This window comes from Stegostoma tigrinum, chromosome 29 (assembly GCF_030684315.1).
Source record: "Stegostoma tigrinum isolate sSteTig4 chromosome 29, sSteTig4.hap1, whole genome shotgun sequence".
Taxonomy (NCBI): domain Eukaryota; kingdom Metazoa; phylum Chordata; class Chondrichthyes; order Orectolobiformes; family Stegostomatidae; genus Stegostoma; species Stegostoma tigrinum.
Window position 1 is genome coordinate 21927125 of NC_081382.1, and position 22426 is coordinate 21949550.

Below are 22426 nucleotides of genomic sequence, written 5' to 3' on the forward strand. Positions count from 1 at the left end.
TATAGTTTGTTCCTATGAAGATGTTGACATATAATAATCCACTTGCTTCAAGTAGTGAGGAATTAAATTTTATGAAATTCACACTTAGTACTGGTTTAAACCCATCTGAATCTAATTTAAGATCCACATATCTTAGGATTCATATGCTCAAGAAATTAGTTGTTGCCTGGATTCAGTTCTAAATCCTAGGATTTCATCCATAAATAATATGAAACCATATTGTGAAAATATATCAGAAGATACACTGTGCTGGATTTTGTGGTTGGAAGGATGACAAATGGTCAATACTTGCCAATACTGTGTAGAACTAACAACGATGCCTGGCATGTATACATTTACAATTAAACACAGAAATCAGGATGCTGCAGTCACTACTGCCCTGCTGTTCCAAAGTGTGCACTATTGTAACCTTCTCACCTACAATCAATATAGACTCAATGAATTGACATGAATTCAAACTTTTTGTGCATTGTTCCTGCGAATAAAATCAAAGCTGATTTTAAGCCTAGTACATTTGGGTATAACTCTTCTACAGAGAATTTTAAGTTATAAATATTGCTGAACATTTGTTCTGATGCTGAAAATCTAAATTTTTAAGTAATAAACTACAATCTGTCTGAATATTTGACAAGGCATAGTTTAAGTAACAAAAGAATTTTTTTTGTTTTCTTAATGCCTGATTTTGATATTGCAGTCTCTATCTTAATCCATTCATCTTTCACTTTCTGTAAAATGATTAAAGCCTACATTATATTGCTTGCCTGGGAGCATTCTTCAATCCTGTTGTTCGATAAGTCTGCCTGATCTCTGTATTGCTCCTGACCTCCACAGTTGGCATGATCTTCAAACTTTCATTTGAATAAAATGACCCTGGTGTCTAAAACTACGTAATCTTTGTGTGTTGATTTTTAGATGTCAACCTTTTTTTTCCTGTTGACACAAAATCTGTGTTAATGAGGTGAAACGGATGTAATCAAGTAATTACCTAATACCGTGTTATAAAAACTTTCATCTACTTAGTCATGCTTTCATTTGGAATGAACATGAAATGTTGGATTTTGGCTGGGGAAATGGACATTCCCTGAAATGTTTGAATATGAAGCATGCTGACTGATACTGACTTGCCTATGTTTGGCTTCATTGAAATTCCATAATAGGCTATGGTTAGGGTTTTAAATTGCAGTCATAAATTAAGTAAAGAGAATGTAAATATTTTGAAAGGTTTAAATTTGAAAGAAAGAAAGTTAGATTATGTAAGATAGAATGCACTGCTTCTAAATCACATTCGAAATAAAATAACTTGAGTATTTTCAGTGAACTAACGGTATCAATGGATTTCAAAGAGAGCAAACAGAAACAACCATGAGCTTTTACAGAAATGTTTATATTCACTTTATCACTCACAGTACTGCAATCTTGGCCTCAATTTATTTGCGCTTAAATGGCAAATTCTTGTTTGTGAATTTATTGTAGAAAGCTCATGTTAGTCTTAATGTCCATACTTTGCACGCAATGTTGAATGTGGGGTCTGGAACATGTACTGTGTCTGTGGTGTTAGGGCCCAAGGATGTGGTCTGTAAATACAGGAATAGGCAATCTTCTGGTTTGGATTCTGATGCTGTTACACTGCTAGTGTTTACCAAAATGTTACTGCAATCAGAATGGCTGAAAAAGCAGCCTATGAAAAGGCATGTTGAAGGAGACATGCAACTTCTGCATTTTTGAAGCGATAATTATTGCGAAGTGCACCACCCAATTTAAGGCACATGCAGTTCCTAAACAAAATTTTAACGCATGATCTACACTGTACCATCAAGAATCACAAATAATACTTGTAATTCACTGTTAGAGTCAAAAGGGATGTAAGCTGCAGAAGATAATGGGAACTGCAGATGCTGGAGAATCCAAGATAACAAAGTGTGAAGCTAAATGAACACAGCAGGCCAAGCAGCATCTCAGGAGCACAAAAGCTGACGTTTCGGGCCTAGACCCTACATCAGAGAGGGGGATGGGGAGAGGGTTCTGAAATAAATAGGGAGAGAGGGGGAGGCGGCTGACTTATCCCCTCCCTACCTCCCCACCTATACTCTCCTCTCCACCTATCTTCTTTTCTCTCCATCTTCGGTCCCCCTCCCCTCTCTCTCTCCCCATCCCCCTCTCTGATGAAGGGCCTAGGCCCGAAACGCCAGCTTTTGTGCTCCTGAGATGCTGCTTGACCTGCTGTGTTCATCCATCTTCACACTTTGTTAAGCTGCAGAAGATTCTTTTTTACCCTTTGAGAGACATTAGGTGCAAAGCAGAGATTTGGGAACAGGGAACTGGCATCACGTTATGTCCACAGTACGCCCAAGTGTGTATACCATTTCAGCTGAATGATCTGAAAATGAGACAACGTAGCCTCCAATTACTCCTTAAACATATAAAGATGTAGAAAGTAAGAGCAGAAGTAAGCCATTCTGTCCTTTGAACCCACTTCACCTTTCAATGAGATTGTGGCTGACATTATAATTCAACACTATTAATTATCTCTGCACAATCTACATTTTCATTGATGTTTTTAATTTGTAGAGATCTATCAATCTCAGCCTTGAACATACACGACAATGGGCCTCCACAGGCTTCTGGGATAGAGAATTCCACAGATTCCAGCACCCTCGGTGTGAAGGGCTTCCTTCTCATCACAGTGCTTTTTTTTGAGACTGTGTGCCCTGATTCTAGATTACTCAGCCAGGGGAAACATCCTTCTCATCTAACCTGCAGAGCTGTGGAAGAATTTTCCATGTTTGAATGAGGTCACCTCTCATTCTTCTAAACTCCTGAGAATACAGGCCCAGTCTATTTTTTTTTCTCCATTTTAGGAATTAGTTTGTTGAACCTTTGTCACACTGTCTCAATCGTAAATATGTCTTTCTAAAGCTATGGAGATGAAAACTGCACACTATACTCCATGTACAGTCTCACCAACATGCCCCATAATTTCAGCAAAATACCTTTGCTCTTTTATTTAAATCCTCTTACAACAAAGGCCAATAAGCTCTTTACTTTGTACCGGCATGAGAAACACAAACAGAAATTGCTCAAAAGGCTTAGCTCTGGCAGCATCTGTGAAGAGAAATCAGAGTTAACATTTTGGGTCTGGTGACCCTTCCTCACAACAGTTGTCCAACATGTTAACTTTCAAGGATGTTTAAGCCCCTTTGACATTCAACACTTTCCAGTTCCTCACCATTTAAGAAAAGCCCTGTTTTCACACCCAACATGAACAAAAGGCACAATGTAAAGTCAATGCCACACTAACATCAATATATTTGCAACACACCTCTGCTCAGTTCGCAACAAACAACTGCACCTCCCAGTTGCCAACCATTTCCACTCCCCCTCCCATTCTTTAGATGACATGTCCATCATGGGCCTCCTGCAGTGCCACAATGATGCCACCCGAAGGTTGCAGGAACAGCAACTCATATTCCGCTTGGGAACCCTGCAGCCTAATGGTATCAATGTGGACTTCACCAGCTTCAAAATCTCCCCTTCCCCCACCGCATCCCTAAACCAGCCCAGTTCGTCCCCTCCCCCCACTGCCCCACACAACCAGCCCAGCTCTTCCCCTCCACCCACTGCATCCCAAAACCAGTCCAACCTGTCTCTGCCTCCCTAACCTGTTCTTCCTCTCACCCACCCCTTCCTCCCACCCCAAGCCGCACCCCCATCTCCTACCTACTAACCTCATCCCACCTCCTTGACCTGTCCGTCTTCCCTGGACTGACTTATCCCCTCCCTACCTCCCCACCTAAACTCTCTCCACCTATCTTCTTTTCTCTCCACCTTCGGTCTGCCTCCCCCTCTCTCCCTATTTATTCCAGAACCCTCACCCCATCCCCCTCTCTGATGAAGGGTCTAGGCCCGAAACGTCAGCTTTTGTGCTCCTGAGATGCTGCTTGGCCTGCTGTGTTCATCCAGCCTCACATTTTATTATTTGCATTTGTTCCTTGGTTACTGCAGGTTTCTGGTTGGTGATTAGTGGCTGGTCATTCTCTCCAGCTAGCATTTCCCACTTTTCTTCCCTCTTGCTATTTTAATTGCAATACATAAGCCTTTATTCTTCCACCCATTGGATAAAGTCCACCGAGCAACATGTTATAAACTGTTAACATTTAAGTTCTTCATACCACAAATCAGCCCATTTTTAGCCTCATCAGTGAATATTTGAGAATTTCTACTCTGATAACTTGCTGTATTTATAAACAGAACTCTCACCGTGACTCAACAGTTCGGTTTGTATTACCAGAAATGCTTTCTCTTCAGAGATTAAATTTGGCTCCATAGTTCCGTACATATATATCTTAGCAAATCAAGCACATTTTCGAATTAAGTACCAGATGATGGCATGATATTTATTGAACTTTTGCATATGAGTCTGAAGTAATGTTGCTGTGTGTTTTGGAAGATAAATGTAATAGTGGAGATTCAAATAGCGAGGTTTTTAGACTGGATTTTGTTTCTCTGTTCCAAACTATTTATTTGTGGACTGATTTCTTCATTTCATCCTGCACATTAAAGCCTTTCAGATTTACATTTTTTGCATTTTATTTATCTCATAGTTACATTTCTAGATGGTTACTGAAAGTTAGCAAATTTGCAGCTGGAAGCCTGAGAGATTGCAATTGAACAGTGCAACTCAGAAATTTGAATTGCAGATATGTACTGAAGATCAGTTAGATCTATTATATTTTTTGATCAAGACTGCAAATTAATTTCAGATATTTACAAGTAGTTCCTGGGTTGCTACCAGTATGTTTTCTGTAATAGAAATTTACAATAACTTCTGTTCACCCTGCCCAAGGATACAGATGCCTATTTTTAATTAAGTTATTTTTTTTTAGCTCCAGAGCCAGATGATCTTTCCATACCAGCATCCTACATCTCTGCTCCCACAAGTTTGGCACCAGAGGAAAACTTCATGCATTCAGACATTCTGACAGCTATTGTGTCTCCGTCAAGTTCAATGAAATCTAAACATCTGCATCATTCTCATTCTCCTTCCTCAAAAGTAATCAGATCATTGCCTGTATCGGCTAGCTCAGTAACATCACTTGACTCACAGTCTTCAGCCCCAGAAGCAGTTGTAGCTTTAAACATTGCTGTAACATCTACAGTTAAACCATTTCCATCTGCAACAATGCTTACAGCGAGACCCTCTCCACCTTCAGCATTAGCAGCAGAGAGACCTTTCCAATCTTCAGAAATGACTACAGGCAAAAGCTTTCCATCTGGGAAAATATCCACAGTGAATCCCTTTCAATCTTGCGTAATATCTGCAATGAAACTTTTTTCATCTTCAGCATCAGTTGCAAAGAGGCCTTTATCATCTCCAGTAGCATCTACAATGAAATATTTCCTCTCTCCATCAATGTCTTCAGTGAGGCCCTTTCAATCTCAGGCAATGCCTATAATCCCAACAATATCTATAATGAATGCATTCTCAACTTTAACACCTTTAGCTTTAGGTTCTCCATCCCTGGACACATCTCTCCTTATACAACATTCTACTCCAGTGGAAGTTGCTTTAAATCCAGCTAGAGTTTCCTCAACAGTGAGTGGCACAACACAAACCAGCAATGCTAATTCTTTACTGGAGATATATCTGTCTTCAAACCCAGGAAGAACAACTATTGTCACGCAGGAACAACTTCACCTGCTTACAAGGAATTCCACTCTGCCATCACTTAGGACATACCTGCGCTACTTGAGTAAAGAGATGGCAAAGTATTCTTCAGAACCAGCTTGGAGTTCTAATTGTACCACAAGCCAACCATTTCGCTCATCAGCTGGAACCATTGGAATCATTAAACGGTCTGTCCTTTTAATTTTAACTAGAATAAGGGGTGAAACATTTATGTAATTCAAAGGTGGTTACACTCTCTCCCCTGAATCAGAAGGTCCCCTTTAAAATACGCTCCAGGAACTTGAGATCATGATCTAGCTGAAGTTCTGAAGGAGCATTTTATTGCTGTATGGTTTGTCCTTTGGATGATATGCCAAACTGAATCCTCAGCTACCCTTTCAGGAGGTTGTAAAAGCATTTTTGGTGCTGGTCCAAAAAGAACAGGAGAGTTCTCCTGTGTATTAGCCAACAATTCTAAAGCAACACCTTTGAAACAGATTTTCTGGTCAAGTACCTCTGTTGTTTTGGGACGTAACTGTGCACAAATAGATTGTTGTTTTTCCTACATAACAACAGTGACTTCATTTCAAAAGTATTTGCCATCTGTGAAGTGCATAGGATCAAGATAATAAAAAGCATGATTTTCTTTATTTTACTGTTAGGATAATATCGATTAGCCAACTCTAATGTTCACTCTGCTTAGTATTAATGAGGAAAAAATATTCAGCTTACTTTCCCACACCTTCATCAGTTCATTAAGAATCTTTGATGAAGCTTTTCAAAACTTCGACAAGCTATCTGTAAAAATAGATGTGAACTATTCTCTGTTATTAAAACCTTTGGAATTAAATAATTATATGGTCAGAATGTGGGCTGCAGCAGTTTTTAAAGATTTTAGGAGGAGCTGCAAATAATAATATGAATTAATTTTGTTTTAAGCCCATTGTTTAAATGTAACACAAGTCCATTATTATTTTTGTGAAGCAAAGTATTAAGTAATTTATGATACCAAAGTAATTCATATGGGGAGACACTTGGAAATAGGATGGAAACTTAAAAACCTTTTCCAAGCAACTACAAGATATGATTATAAGAGAAATTTAAAAAATAGAGAAATATTTGAAAGTTTGTGAGGATAAAGCAGGGGAATATCAGTAAGAGAATAGCATTTTCAGAGAGTGGTCACAATGGAGACTAACACGAAATGCATTGTAATGTTTTCTAGGTGAGAATTTGGTCTCTTTAGCACCGACCATTATGAAGCCCAAATACCCTGAGAACTTTAAAGTGGGGTGAATCAGATTGATGTTAGTTGTGCACAGTGCAGGGAGATCATACAGATGGGCAAATCATGATGGTAATTGGCCTGCAACACTGAATTAATATTAATAGTTCTTCCTGGCCTGTTGCTTCTGTGGAGCTCAACCATCCAGGCGATGGTTTCACTTAATCTTTGGAAAACTGTTCAGCAGCAGAAATAAACACTTAATGATGCTTTTTTTAAATTCATTCACGGGCTGAGGACATCACTGGCTAGGCCAGCGTTTATTGCCCACCCCTAATTACCTAAGAGTCACTCACATTGCTGTGGGTCCAAATGCATTAGTAAGAACAGGTAAAGATGGCAGTTTCCTTCCCCAAAGGATATTCATGAAACAAATGAGTTTTTCCAACAATCAACAGTGGATTCATGGTCATCATTAGACACCTTTTATAAAAATATTAAATTCAAATTCCACCATCTGCAATGGTGGGATTCAAACCTGGGTCCCTGGATTAGCAGTCTAGTGACGATACTACTAGGCCATTGTGTCCCCTTTTAAAAGGGATCAGCAACTACCTGCAGTTTAGTTGCTCATTGACCACTTCTGACTGAACGCTTGATATTTTGATAGATTTCTAAATTGTATAAGTGCACAGAAAGTGATAGCGGACATGAAGGAAATGGTGCTCACTTTAAGCTTCTGTCACAAACGAGTTGCTGCCATACATAGGTGCACTATTGCACATTCCCTTTGGAGCATTGCAGACTTAATGAATTAACTGAGATTGTGAAGAATTAGCCAAGCTGCTGGAAGAGAGAGGAGGACAGAAAGCAGCCACAGAATTCCGCACATGTAGGGAATCATATGTCTCCCTGACCCAGTCCCAGTTTGTGAAAAATCGATTCAATCATAACAGCCAGATCAACCAAATCGATTATACTGTTCTCACAGTATGTGTGCAAGCTGAGAGGCTTACAGTGGTGCTCAGTTTGTGAGGATGAGGTGAAACATGTCACTGTTAGAAATGGGACTGATTGATAAAGATTGGGGTACATGAATGGTGGGCTGTGGTAAATTGTCTGAGACTAATGGTGGGATAGGCAGAATATAACATTCAATCTTGCTGACCATGACTTCCTGTGTGAGGTTAATGAACTGCTTTTGACATTACATGCAGGATTTCAGGTCTTGACACCTAGCATTGACCTCAATGATGATCTGCTCCCACTGCCTTCAGAGCATGCTCTTGAGAGTCTATGAATACAGCACATCTCACTTGCTTTTCCTCTCCTCCACTAAGCCTCCAGTGCAACATCCGAAAATCTTGGGGCTGCTTTCACCCCACATAGTGCAAATCCTCACTGTTTGCTAGGTCTGATTCTCTTCCTACACAGTTTGTTGCATCTGCTGCAGTCACAATGCACCTTCCCTTTAAGAGAAACAAGTTTTAAGTGGTCTAAACAAGTTATTAAGGCACAGAATTTTTGCTGATTTTTGGGTAGAACTGCTGGTAAAGGGTGCAGAGCCATGTGTGAAGACATATTCACTGACCTGAAGTTAAGGGGAATCAAATATATACCTGTTTCAGTGAAATGTGGCTTTCAAACTATCCTTTACATTGAAATTATAGCTGCTCTCTTCATAAGCAACAACCTTTTTGTAGAAGTGTCAGCGCTAATGAACAGCACATTTAGAGTTGGTGACGCAGAGCTAACATTCAAAGGAGGGAACAGCAGGATGCTGCCTGTATTACAGTGAGCAAGTATGTGTAAATTGTGCATCATCATCTCTGCGTCTGTTTTGAGGACTGTCAATTTAAACCCCTGTAATTCTAATTTTGTCACTGTTGGACTGTGTGTCAAGTATTACATCCAATCAACCTATGCATGAAAACACACCCACCTTATTTTAGGCTATAGTTTGAGACTGCACACTAACTGGAAATCCATTCAATGATAGATGTAAAAAGCAGAAGTTGAGATCCCACTTGTTACTGTAGGTCTACAAAAGCATGTAAACCTGCTCACAACATATATTTCCAATATAATACAACTTTAGTGCTGACACATTTTTATAATGCCAGGGAATTAGCATCACTGCTGATAAAGTGAAGCTGAAGTATGTATCAGAGATAATGGGAACTGCAGATGCTGGAGAATTCCAAGATAATAAAATGTGAGGCTGGATGAACACAGCAGGCCAAGCAGCATCACAGGAGCACAAAAGTGCCTTTTCCGAGTCTTTACATCGCTCGTCGATGTTGTTGTACTCTCTAGCGTCACCGTAGACCAAGGGCCCGGGTGATACTGATGTTATATGAGGCAGGTTGTTATTGTCATTAACGGAGACAGATGTTATGTGCAACTTTGATGTTCTTATGTCTTGGTGAAGGGACTTATCTCACCGTTTGAGGTTTTTCCTCACTTGTCACTGAAGAGTTGCAGAAGTTTGAGTGTCAGTGACAAAGTGAGTCTCGAGGTCTTTTGGGCGAATGTGTCATATCTCTCGATGCCGAGGAATGTCATGAGGCGGTTATTCATTTCCGACCATTTGCCTCGTGCGCCCATCACGAAGCCAAAATAGCTGGGCACCTCGCCTCCTGTCAGTTTCGTGATCTCAGCATTCAGATGTTTATATTTTTCCACTTTTTCTCGCCATGCTGTTTCCAGTGCTTTATTGTCATTTTCGTACCGCACTGTGACATCTACGACCGCGATCTTCTTGTCTTTCTTAAATATGAGATCGGGTTTCCATAGGGAGCCGTGTCTGTCGAATAGTCTGGGCTCCACGTACGATGTCCAGCCGTACTTACTGACGTGTTTCTGCAACTGGTCAGCGATCTTATTATGGCGTTTGATTCGAGCGTTCTTAACGAATGGGCAGTATCCTGAGATGTGTGGTAGGGTCTCATTTGCCATCTCACATCTACGGCATAATTTGTTTCTGTTCGGCCTACCTCTAGATATTGTGGTTCTCGTAAGTATGTATCGTAGTTCTAATGGAATAATCCTGATACAAGAAGTTAATTTGCTGGGATGCAGCCACTTTGGATAGAAAAACTTTATTGATGACTCTGAACCACATTGTTTCATAATGAGAAAGCTAATGGAATTTCACAAAGAATCTCAGTGTTCAGTTTTGATAATAAATTACAAAAGTTAAATGAGTGAATGTTGCTGATTGCATAAATCACGAACACCACTGATTTTTATTTTGGAGAAACCACATTTTCTTGCTCTGTGTTCTGGTTTGCTATGGTTTCATTTTGCTTTTGGGAAAAATTGATTAAGGCACAGAATTTTGCTGATTTTTGGGTGCAGAGGCATGTGTGTAGACATGCACTGACCTGAAGTGAAAGGGAATCAAACGTACACACATTTCAATGAGATGTGGCTTTCAGACCATCATTTACACTGAAATTATACCTGTGCCTTCATAAGCATTGTTTAATTTTCAGTTGCAGTAAATTTCTACTGCATTTCAGCACAGAAGGGACCACTCAGCCCATCTGCCTGAACTATATAATTCATGATGAAAATACTACCCGATTAGTCCAGGATAATAAGGTGTAGAGCTGGATGAACACAGCAGGCCATGCAGGATCAGGGGAGCAGGGATGCTTTCGGGATAGACCCTTCTTCAGAAAGCTCTCCTGCTCCTCTAATGCTGCTTGGCCTGCTGTATTCATCCAGCTCTACACCTTGTTATCTCAGATTCTCCAGCATTGGCAGTTCCTACTGTCACTCACCTAATTAGTCCAGTTCCCCGTTGCCCTACCTTTAAAATTCTCCAGAAAAGAAACTATGACTTGATGATGCAGTGTACTTTCCTAATGCCAAACACCAGCACAGCAAAGATAACAAAGTGTGAAGCTGGATGAACACAGCAGGCCAAGCAGCATCTTAGGAGGACAAAAGCTGACGTTTTGGGCCTAGATCCTTCATCAGAGAGGGGGATGGGCAGAGGATTCTGAAATAATTAGGGAGAGAGGGGGAGGTGGACTGAAGATGGGTAGAGGAGAAGATACGTGGAGAGGGGAGTGTGGGTGGGGAGGTAGGGAGGGGATAGGTCAGTCTGGGGAGGATGGACGGGTCAAGGCGTCAGGATGAGGTTAGTAGGTAGGAAATGGAGGTGCGGCTTGAGGTGGGAGGAGGGGATGGGTGAGAGGAAGAACAGGTTCCGCAGGCTGGGACGAGCTGGGCTGGTTTTGGGATGCGGTGGGGGAAGGGGAGATTTTGAAGCTTGTGAAATCCACATTGATACCATTGGGCTGCAGGGATCCCAAGTGGAATATGAGTTGCTGTTCCTGCAACCTACAGGTGGCATCATTATGCAACTGCAGGAGGCCCAGGATGGACATGTCGTCTAAGGAATGGGAGGGGGAGTTGAAATGGTTTGCGACTGGGAGGTGCAGTTGTTTAGTGTGAACTCAGCGGAGGTGTTCTGCAAAGCGGTCCCCAAGCCTCTGCGTGGTTTCCCCGATGTAGTGGAAGCCACACTGGGTACAGCGGATGCAGAGTACCACATTGGCAGACGTGCAGGTGAACATTTGCTTGATGTGGAAAGTCATCTTAGGGCCTGGGATAGGGGTGAGGCAAGAGGTGTGGGGGCAGGTGTAGCAATTCCTGCGGTGCAGGGGAAGGTGCCGGGTGTGGTGGGGTTGGAGGGGAGTGTGGAGTGGACAAGGGAGCCACAGAGAGAGTGGCCTCTCCGGAAGGCAGACAAGGGTGGGGTGGGAAAAATGTCTTTGGTGGTGGGGTCAGATTGTAGATGGCGGAAGTGTCGGAGGATGACGCGTTGTATCCAGAGGTTGGTAGGGTGGTATGTGAGGACTAGGGGGATTCTCTTGGGGCGGTTATTGCGAGGGCGGGGTGTACCTACTAACCTCATCCCACCCCCTTGACCTGTCCGTCCTCCCCGGACTGACCGATCCCCTCCCTACATCCCCACCCACACTCTCCTCTCCACCTATCTTCTCCACTATCCATCTTCAGTCCGCCTCCCTCTCTCTCCCTATTTATTCCAGAACCCTCTCCCCATCCCCCTTTTCTGATGAAGGGTCGAGGCCAGAAACGTCAGCTTTTGTGCTCCTGAGATGCTGCTTGGCCTGCTGCGTTCATCCACCTTCACACTTTGTTATCTTCGATTCTCCAGCATCTGCAGTTCCCGTTATCTCTGACCAGCACAGCAAAGCACAAGTTTTTGTCACAGACCCTAGTTGCCATTTCCACAACAGTAAAGGCTACTTTGACGAGGTGGGAACCCTGTTTTCATTATTACTTTGTTTAAACATATCCTTTGTGCAAGGGTAAGGCATAGAAAAAGAATCCTGCATTTTCAGTATCGAGAAGACAACAATTGAAGCATGAGTCATAGATTCATACAGCATAGCAGCACCATGTTTATGTGAACAGACAAATACCAACTTCACTAATCCCATTGATCTGCACTTGGTCCATAGCCAACAATGTCCTGGCATTTTAAGTGCTCATCTGGATGCTTCTTAAACATCACAAGAGTACTTACCTCCACCACCCTCCCAGGCAGCATGCCATATTTCTACCACTCCCTGGGTGCACCTTCTTTTTCTCAGATTTCCTCGAAATCACTTACTCCTCACTTTAAACTTATGTGGTCTTGCCACGGGGCAAAGATTCTCAAGATCTACTCTGCCTCTGCCTGTCATAATTTTGTATGTTTCAATCTCAGCCTCCTCAGCAGCTTCTGCTCCAGGGAAAACAAGCCAAGCCTATCCAGTCTCTCCTCATAACAGAGACATTTCATCCCAGGCAACATCCTGGTGAATCTCCTCTGCCCCTTCTTCAATGTGATCATGTCCTTCTGGTAGTAGAGCGACCAGATCTGTACACAGTATTCCATTGGTGACCTAACCAATGTTTTATAGAGTTGTAGCAAGACTTCATTACCACTATAGTCAATGCTCTGGCTAACGAAGGCAAGCATTCCATATGCCTTCTTCACCACCCTGTTGACCTTCAGGAATCCCTGATACATTCAGGGATCTATGGACTTGGACAGTCCTTTAGTTCTGCACTACTCCCTCGGGAGCTATACCATTCATTGTAACTATCCTTCCTTTACTAGATGTCCCAAAATGCATCTTCGTGCACTTATCAGGATTAAATTCCAACTGCCATTGCACTGCCCAATTTATAAGCTGATCAATATCGGACTGTGGCCTGGGACAATGCTCCTCATTAACAATAACACCATCAATTCACGTGTCATTTGTAAGCTGTAGGATTTCATCCTAGCTATAATCAAAACAGTAGTGGCCTTACACCCTCACCGTTATACTCATTCCACACCTTGACACATTCTATGTCAAGCGTTGTTTACATCATTCCCCATCCATGCAACTCATGTCCCCTGCCCAGCCCCTGGCCTCTCATACTTTCCATGAAACCCATCACTCCTGACACTTTTCTGTTGCCCTTTATAGCCATTATGGCAAACCAGTAGCTTGTAATAAAGAATGCAGTGTTCTAAGCTTCATCAATATTGTCATAGAGCAGAAGAACAGAAATATCATGATAAACTTACATAGGACACTGGTTAAACCTTAGCTAGAGTATTATATGAAGTTCTTGATGCCACATTGTAGGAAAGTTGTGTTGCATTGGAGAAAGTGCAGAATAATTTCACAAGAATCATTCCAGAGATGAGACATTTTAGTTATGATGAAAGATTGGAGAAGTAGAGACTATTTTCCTTGGAGAGGGGAAGGTTAAGAGGAGGTTTCATAGAAGTTTTCAAAGACATGAAGGGTATAGACAGAGTAATTAGGAAGAAGCTGACCCCGCTCCTAAAAGATCAAGGACCAGACAGCATAGTTTTAAAGTGACTTGCTAAAGATGCAAATGAGAAGTGAGGAGAGCAAAATTCACACAGTAAACTAGTTGGGTTCTTGAATACACTGACTGAAACCATGATGGAGGAAGTTTTAATTGAGATATTGAAGAGGGCCTGGGATTATTATGTAATTAGAAACCATGTCTAGGGTTACAGACTAAAGGTAAGAGTTTGGCACCTTATTAAATTGCTCAGAGAGCTAATCTCAGAGAAGACAATTGCCTCCTTCTGTATCATAACAAATCTATGATATTGTGATGATGCTCATGCATGTTCCTCACCCATCACCCATTGCCCTTACAACCTTCATTAATACTCACCATGTGGTCATCGTTGGCTGATGTCAGAATGTTCTGCTGAGAGGAAATAAAACAAAATTCCAAGTACTTGTTACAGACTTCACTGATTATATTTTAAAAAATTTCATTGAAATCTCATTAACAAAAAAGCCCATTTACCACATTTAAGTCCATTCAAGTAATTAAATCCCTTACAAAAGCAACTTTATTTATAGTCCTGCAAAAATAGCAAAGACCTTGTAACTAATTGAAACTGTCAATCATCTGTGAATTTACAGCTCTCCATCCAACGTTGTGAGAATGATAGATTGTAGAAGCCGTAAGCATCACTGGTGCTATAAGACATCCTTCAGACTTATGCTGAGAAATACCAAAACTTGCTATACTAAGAGACACAGCAGCCTATTTACCCAAAATTTGAAGAGCAAGGTGTTTCAATGATTTGCCAGTTTAATAGTTCCACAAACCTCAGTCACATTTTATGCACATGCATGTCTACTCTTAACAAATCCAAAGGAAATCTGACCTTTCTGAAAGGGTAAATAAAAGCCCGAAAGAATTGCGGATGCTGTAAATCAAGAACAGAAACAGAAGTAGCTGGACAAACTATCTGGTCTGGCAGCATCTGAGAAGAAAAAGTCAGCGTTAACATTCCGGTGAGTCTGACTTCAATGATGTGTAAGTTGTTGGAGGTGATGCTGAAAGATAGGATTGATATGCATTTGGAGAGACAAGATCTGATCAGGGATGGTCACCAAGGCTTTGTGGGTGCGAAATCATGTCTCACAAACTTGATTGAGTTTTTTGAGGAGGTAACCAAGATGAGGGTTCTGAGAAAAGATCACCGGACCTGAAACGTTAACTTTGACCTGCTGAACTTTTCCAGCAACTTCTGTTTCTGTTTTTGAAAGGTTGTTCTGACCTCTGCAAAGAACTCCAGTAGATTTAGGTCTCTTCCTCAAATTCGTAAAAAATAATGAATCATGTTTCAGAATTCTAGGGGCAAAAATTGCTTCTGAGAGAGGGCAGCTGCAATTTTCATAATATTACTGTTTCCAAAAATGTGTAGAGTGTGCATTCCAGATACCCTATCCTCTACCCTACCAAAAATATTGGCAGATAGATATGAGGGTGTGATTACTGGATGTAAGGTGCCAGGCCTGTTAAAGCAAGAATCTGTTCCATGTCTGCAGAGATTTAAGCCAAATTGTCCCTTGTTATAGGCCCTGTCCTAATTATTTTCTGTCTCAGCACAGGTGATACCAAAAGTGAAGGAGAACTATTTTCACCTTTGTTGGTTGGGTGTTATGGAAGGGCTATTAAACTTACTTAACTCAAGAAATGGCACAGTTAACCAATGTGAGAAATAGTGGAGCTGGCACTCTGCCAGGAAGAGGCTGGCAGACATTCTCCACCTTAACTATCCCAAAATTTTGTATATTGACTCAGAAGTCATTTTTCATAACTAATGACAATTAAGACCAGACAGTGGAAAATTTTGCATTGTTTTCTTCTTTGGCACTGATATCCTTCTCAACAAAGACAATTAATACCACCATTTTCAGGAAGGAAATTCATGGGAAATGTTATACTGCATGCAACAGTCATAATGATAATGATCATAAACCAGAGGAGAAGGCCAGGGGTTAGTTTATAATAATGTGGTAGACTTCCTGATGGTTTGGTGATGCTGTGAAAATTATTTTATGTTTGGCTGGGAATGAAACATGTCTCTGGGCTCTCATTACCGTGATAAGCATTCCAGTCTATTTCTCACTTTGCCAGACTCTCCATGACTCTTTGATATTTCTGTTTGTGCAGTCAAACGTGAATAATGTGTGAAGCTTGTCATTACACACATTTAAAGTATTTCTTTGTGAGATATCAATCAAACTGCGGACCGAGTTTCTGATTTACAGGCTCAGTTGAGAGGTTTGATTTTTGAAATCGTACCAGTTGGATCACTGTCAAATTTCACTTTCAATGAATTGACTACAAACATCGAATCACCCTCAAGCCAGTTCTATTAGGTTGATAGAAATAAAGCACAAATTATTTTTCTTTTCTTCCAATATTATTTTTGATGTACTTAAGCTTTGTACCAGCTTTTCTTCAATATAGTTGTCAGAGAAATATGCATTTTCTAAACAAGTGTCGAGGCTATCATTTCTAAATAACTTGTTTTTTATCATAGAATGTCTCAAAAAATCAATGTACCAACCTGCTTACTGGCTTTGTTGGTTATGCATTGTCAAGGCAGAGGTTTGAGGAATGCACCATCTCTCTTGTACCACTATAGTGTGGGCCACAACATAAAACAAAAATACTCCAAATATCTAGATGATCAATTAAATTCCTTAACTTTTTCAGGTTTTAAATAACATGATATATTAACCAGGTTTCTTAATTAACAGAATTATTGCTTTAATATCAAAATGAAAACTTATTCAATTAAGACATATTAATCGTTTAACATAAATTTAGTGTTATACAAATTGAAATGCTTATCTCTTCAAATGTGCCCAAAACACACAAAAACATATATACAGTTATCAGGAAAAGAAGCTTAAAAAACGACTTATCTGCAGAGATTGGTTTTCTTGAAAGAAGTTTAGTCAATGGGGTAATCTTGTAAAGTAAAATCATGAGTGTAGAATATTCTGGAGTCTGGTGCTCTAATTTTCTGGTATATCTGGTTGCTTGGTTGCTTTGGAATCTTACAGACACAGCTTTTGCAAAAGTATTGTTTTGAGGTGTTCCTTCAATCACAGTAACAAAATAAAACAAATGGGTTTCACGCAACAAAAGGTTTTCTTTTCAGAATTGAGAGAGGTCAGCTGGGCAGTGTGCTTTCCTCCAGGTAAAGCAGGAGGTCTCCAAAACCAGTCACTAGTCAAAAGAACCTCAGCAGAGGTCTTGAGAAAAGTAGGCAGCTATCACCAGTCACATGATTTTAAAGAAGCCTTTCTTATGAAAAATCTCCAATGTTCTTTCAAAGAACTCCTTTAAAGAAAATTCTCCCATCTAATTTCACAAAACTTGCCATAAATCAATTTTTCCTCAATCATTCAAAACTCTGAATAATATTAAATATTAAGTATCCTCTGTATAGTAGCTCTTTATTTTGTAAAAACTTTGAAAACTAGTCTAGTGCTTATGTAACTCTCTGAATTTTTTTCTCAGAGAGGGTTGTAAGTCTTTGGAATTCCCTTCACAAAAGATACTGAGAAAAGAATCTTTTAAATAATTTTAAGGCAGAGGTTAAGTTGGAGGAAAGCCTGGTGCAGGATAGACTAGTGGTGAATCTTAATAAGAAGAGGCACTTGTCTGACATAATATGAGGCACTTTATGGCATCATAAAAATAGATACAGGTTACATTGATGAGTTCGGCATAATTACTGAAGACTATCAGGACTCAGAGGTGAACATTTATTTCCATTGTGACCTTGTGCAGGAATGCCAGAGACTCCATCCATTGACTGTGTGTGCCAGCATCAGATTGGATGGAGCTCAATGCCGCTTCAACATGAACTCTTCCACAGCCATTACCTTATACTTAAGGTGTGGCTAGCTTGGTGGACCAGATCACCATTCGACAGAAAAAAATTTAATCAATATTAAAGATCACAGGAGCCCTGTTACCACGATGTAATATATGTCCAGATTTCCATAACATTTTGTGCTTGTTTGGTAGATTCCATTTAGATTATAAAAGTAATGGGAACAAACAGGAACTCCAGGTCTTTGACTCATTTGTAAAATCTGGCTGAGGAAAACAGAGAGAGAAACATGCAGGAAACAAACTGAGAAAGCCACAACATAAGCTTGATATGAAGGGAGGAAATAACAAGCTGAGTTGGGAAAGCAAGTTATTCATACAATTTACTTTAATCTCATTAAGCTCCTAGTTTTCCCCTTGCAATAACCTATTCAATCCGACATGATTTCCTGTTAGGCCTTTGATTATGTTTTACTGGGATAAAGGAGAGAACAGATTCCAGTGACATCACTAATCTGCTTGATCTCTGCTGGGCCCCAACCACAATGACACAGGATTGTAATCATTTTGTGATGATGATTTAGTGGGTCTTTTTTAAAAACTCTGTCACAGTTTAAAGCAGTTCAGATCCTTCTTATGAACCCTCTTTCAGCACAACAAAGAGGTTGTCTTTTTTGGAGGCGCGGCGACTCAGTGGTTAGCACCACTGCCTCACTGCATCAGAGGCCCAGGTTCTGTTCCAGAATTGAGCAATTCTGTGGAGTTTGCTCATTCTCCCCATGTCTGCGTGGGTTTCCTGCAGGTGCCCTGGTTTCCTCCCACAGTCCAAAGATGTGCAGGTTAGGTGGATTGGCCATGCTAAATTGCCCGTAGTGTCGAGGGGTTTTTAGGCTAGGTGGATTAGCCATGGGAAATACAGGATTACAGGGATAAGGTGCGATGGGTAGGTCTGGGTAGCATGCTGCTTGGAGGGTTGGTGTGGACCTGATGGGCTGAGTGGCCTGCTTCCATGCTATAGGGATTCTATAATTCTATCATTCTTGATTCATGAAGTTTCTATTAGCACAGTTTCACCATTATTTGGTTTTTACTATAACAGGTTCACTGGTTAATGCAACCTAAAACAATGATATGTGCTTGGTTTGCTTTCCATCTGATTAACACTCCCTTTCACAGAGAGAAAAAATGCTTGGCTACATATTGAGAATCCTGACCACTGCGATAGGGTTAGTTACTATTTCTTGAGGATGAAAGCATTAATTGATTTTCTCAACTGGGGCATTAGTTCTGAAAACATTAGCGAAGGAACTGATCAGTTTGAAACTCTTGAAGAAGTTAAAAAAACAAGAGATTTTTTAAAAAATTGTTTAGATTCAGAGGCTCCCAAATGATTCAAGGAAGATTATTATTATTTAAGTTATTTATAAAGCGTAAGCTAAGCTATTAACTGTGTTATATATTGTTACTATTTTGTGGGTAACTGAGTTCCACTGTGATTGTATCATGTTACCATCTGATCATTTGTTTCTTCATTGTTTAATGAAGCTAAGGCATGCCTTGATATGATGCCTGACTACTCTCGAAGACTAGAGAAGGCATGAGATAATTTCAGTAACTAAGAACCCTAATTGAATAAATGTTGCTATTTATTTACTGAAACGTTACTGAGCTCTCAGGGATAGGCTGTTGAGCAGTTGGAGAGTCAGGATCCCTTTGTGATGGAAGAAACGAGAGGTGAAATGACTGAGAGGAAGAAGGGCAGGAAAATAAAACTGTAACTGCCCCATCATTACATGGTCTATCTAGCTCTGACATTCATTATGTATGGACTTAAATACTATTCATAGTTGTACCTTGTTGAGGCATCTTGTGCTGTCACTACGGCTTTCTTGATGGTCATCCTGATACCTTAAAGCATGGGAGTCATTTGCACCTCTCATTCTTCTCCTGCTCTTGAGGAGATCTCTGAACTCCGTGTTCAAATGCAAATAGACAACATGTAAAACATCAAAATATCTTGAGTTATTAATACACAAAATTGAGGCTCATGAGATTGAGTGTAATGCATTAGCATGAATTATGGATTGATCAATGGACAGAATTAAACAAGCATTTTTTAGATTGACAGGCAGTAACTAATCAGGTACCATAAGGGTCTATTGACAATTGATATTAATGAGTACCGTGAGTATAATATATCCAAGTTAGATGGGAAAGTAAGCAGTGAAGAGGGTGAAAAATGGACATACGCAGGTGAAAAAAGTCAGAGTTTAAGTTGAGAAAATAGGGTGATCAAAGTCTTCATGATATTAACAGTGAAATAAGGTAGATAATGATAAACTATTTCGATTGGTTGGACAACTGGGTGTATAGTATAAAAAATTCAGTCAAACTATTCAGGAGAGAAGTTACGAAGCACTTCTACACACAAAGAGTTGTAGAGGCTTGGAGCTCTTTCACAAACAGCAGTTGATACTGGATCAGTTGTTAATTGCACACCTGAGATGGATAATTTTTGCTAAGTGAAGGTATTAAGGGATATAGGCAAAAAGCAGCTATATGGAGTAGGCCACAAATCAGCCATGATCTCACGGAATGGCAAAGGTTTGAGGTGTTGAATGGTCTATTGTTCTTAGATTCCTATATCGTCCCCTTTAACCCCATGACCAACCTATATTTTATGTGAGAGATAATGGGAACTGCAGATGAAGGCTCTCTGATGATGGGTCTAGGCCCGAAACGTCAGCTTTTGTGCTCCTGGGATGTTGCTTGGCCTGCTGTGTTCATCCAGCCTCACATTTTGTTATATTTTATGTGGTCTGGTTTCATGGTATTTTCCCTGTGTTTTCATCATATATACTCAATGTTTGAACATGTCCATGCAGTGAGAAGTATTTTTGATCACTGAGTTTTTGACATTTTTCAACTATTGGGAGAAGCAGCTAGAAATTTACTTTTCTGGTCTTTTCTGAAACCTTGTAAATAATTTTCAATGAAAGAAATACATTTAGGAAACATTGTTGCCTACAATCCTTAGACTTGATTATAACAGAACTAGAAAATTGACACCTAGTCAATGTAGACAGATTACATCAAAATGTACGGTCTGGAAACCCTTAAGCATTCTTAAAATACTTTGTTGTTTCCAAAATGAAGAAAATCAACAACATAAACCCCATCCATTCCAAATCAAAATTAGGAACTTATAAAACATTCATTCACAAGATGTGGGCATCACTGGCTGGGCATCACATTCATTTGTTGTCCATCCCCAATTGCCAAGAGGACAATTAATATTCAACCACTTTGCAGTGGGTCTGGAGTCGCATGTAGGCTAACCAGTTAATGATTTTCTTCTGTAAAGAACATTAGTGAACCACATGGGTTTTTACAACTATCATTATAATCACCATTGGGTTAGCTTTTTATTCCAGATTTGTATTGAATTCTAATTTCACTATCCAGCATGACGGTAACTGAACCCTTGCCTCCTGAACATTATCCTGGTAGTCTGGTGACTTTACTGTTACATCTCTGCCTCCCCCTAAAAGACACTGCAATGTATAACAACCCTCTGCAGCAGGAATGTCACGTGGATGAATCTGAAAGGCTAAGACATTTCAGGTGCCCAGTCAGAAGGGGATACTCGCCTCCTAAATCTATTGTTCTTTTGCCTTTACTTACACTATGACCAGAGGACTATTTTCAACCACAGTCACCTCATCTTCTGGATCCAAGGACTTTCGCCATCTATTTCCACGTTTAGTCAAATGATCTCTTTTCTTTTCCTAATGACTGAAATCCCACAATTGTACATGAATGTTTTCTCATATCCTACAGTGTGAAAACCAAACTAGGCTCGAAACCTCAGCTTTTGTGCTCCTAAGATGCTGCTTGGCCTGCTGTGTTCATCCAGCTCCACACTTTGTTGTCAATGAACTTGCCTATCCATAGGAAATCCTGACAAATTACTTTTAAATTGCTGAATAAGTCAGTACTGAAGTTTTACATTTTAAGAAAAGAAAGATCTGCACTCGCATTACAGATTTCATAAATTGTGTCTCAATGATCAACCATCAATGAAATACAATTACAAATGCAGCTGATTTGTAGCTATTAATTTGATCACAGCAAATAATGATAAGTTCCTGGGGAGTGTTACTGAACAAGGAGGCCTTGGAGTGCAGGTTCATAGTTCCTTGAAAGTGGAGTTGAGAGTAGACAGGATAGTGAAGAAGGCGTTTGGTATGCTTGCCTTTAATGGTCAGTGCATTGAGTATAAGAATTTGGAGGTCTCGTTGCTGCTGTACATTAGTTTAGCCAGGCCATTAGTTTAGCCAGTTTTTGAATACTGCATTCAGTTCTGGTCTCCCTGCTATAGGATGGACATTGTGAAGCTTGAAAGGGTGCAGTACAGATTTACAAGGAGGTTTTGAGCTATAGACAGAGGCTGAATAGGCTGGGGATATCCTCTCTGGAGTGTTGGAGGCTGAGGGGTGACCTTACAGAGCTTTATAAAATCATGAGGGGCATGGATAGGGTAATTAGACAAGGTGTTTTTTTCAGGGGTGGAGAGGTCAAAAATTAGAAGGCAACAGGTAATGATGAAAGGGAAAGGATTTAAAGAACCTAAGGGACAACTTGTTCACGCAGTGGGTGGTGCGTGTATGGAATGAGCTGCCAAAGGAAGTGATGGTACAATTTCAACGTTTAAAAGGCATCTGGATGGGTCTCTGAATAGGAAGGGTTTGGAGGGATATAGGGCAAATGCTGGAAGATGGGACTAGATTAATTTAGGGTATCTGGTCGGCAGGGACAGGTTG

The 22426-nt window shown here is 40.4% G+C and overlaps 1 protein-coding gene and 1 long non-coding RNA gene across 2 annotated transcripts in view; one reads left to right on the plus strand and one right to left on the minus strand.

Annotated features, from left to right (window-relative positions):
* The window catches only part of LOC125465594 (uncharacterized), a 45616-nt gene extending 29211 nt beyond the window's left edge, over positions 1 to 16405 (minus strand). The window contains exons 1-2 of the long non-coding RNA XR_007250284.2: positions 16324 to 16405; positions 14124 to 14159 (exon numbers count right to left, since the gene is read on the minus strand). This is a non-coding gene — a long non-coding RNA (uncharacterized LOC125465594). The remainder of the gene's footprint in view (positions 1 to 14123; positions 14160 to 16323) is intronic.
* Positions 1 to 22426, plus strand: part of LOC125465591 (hemicentin-2-like) — a 103708-nt gene that overhangs the window by 68019 nt on the left and 13263 nt on the right. The window contains exon 13 of the mRNA XM_048559286.2: positions 4884 to 5853. Coding sequence (XP_048415243.1) covers positions 4884 to 5853 — 970 coding nt within the window. The remainder of the gene's footprint in view (positions 1 to 4883; positions 5854 to 22426) is intronic.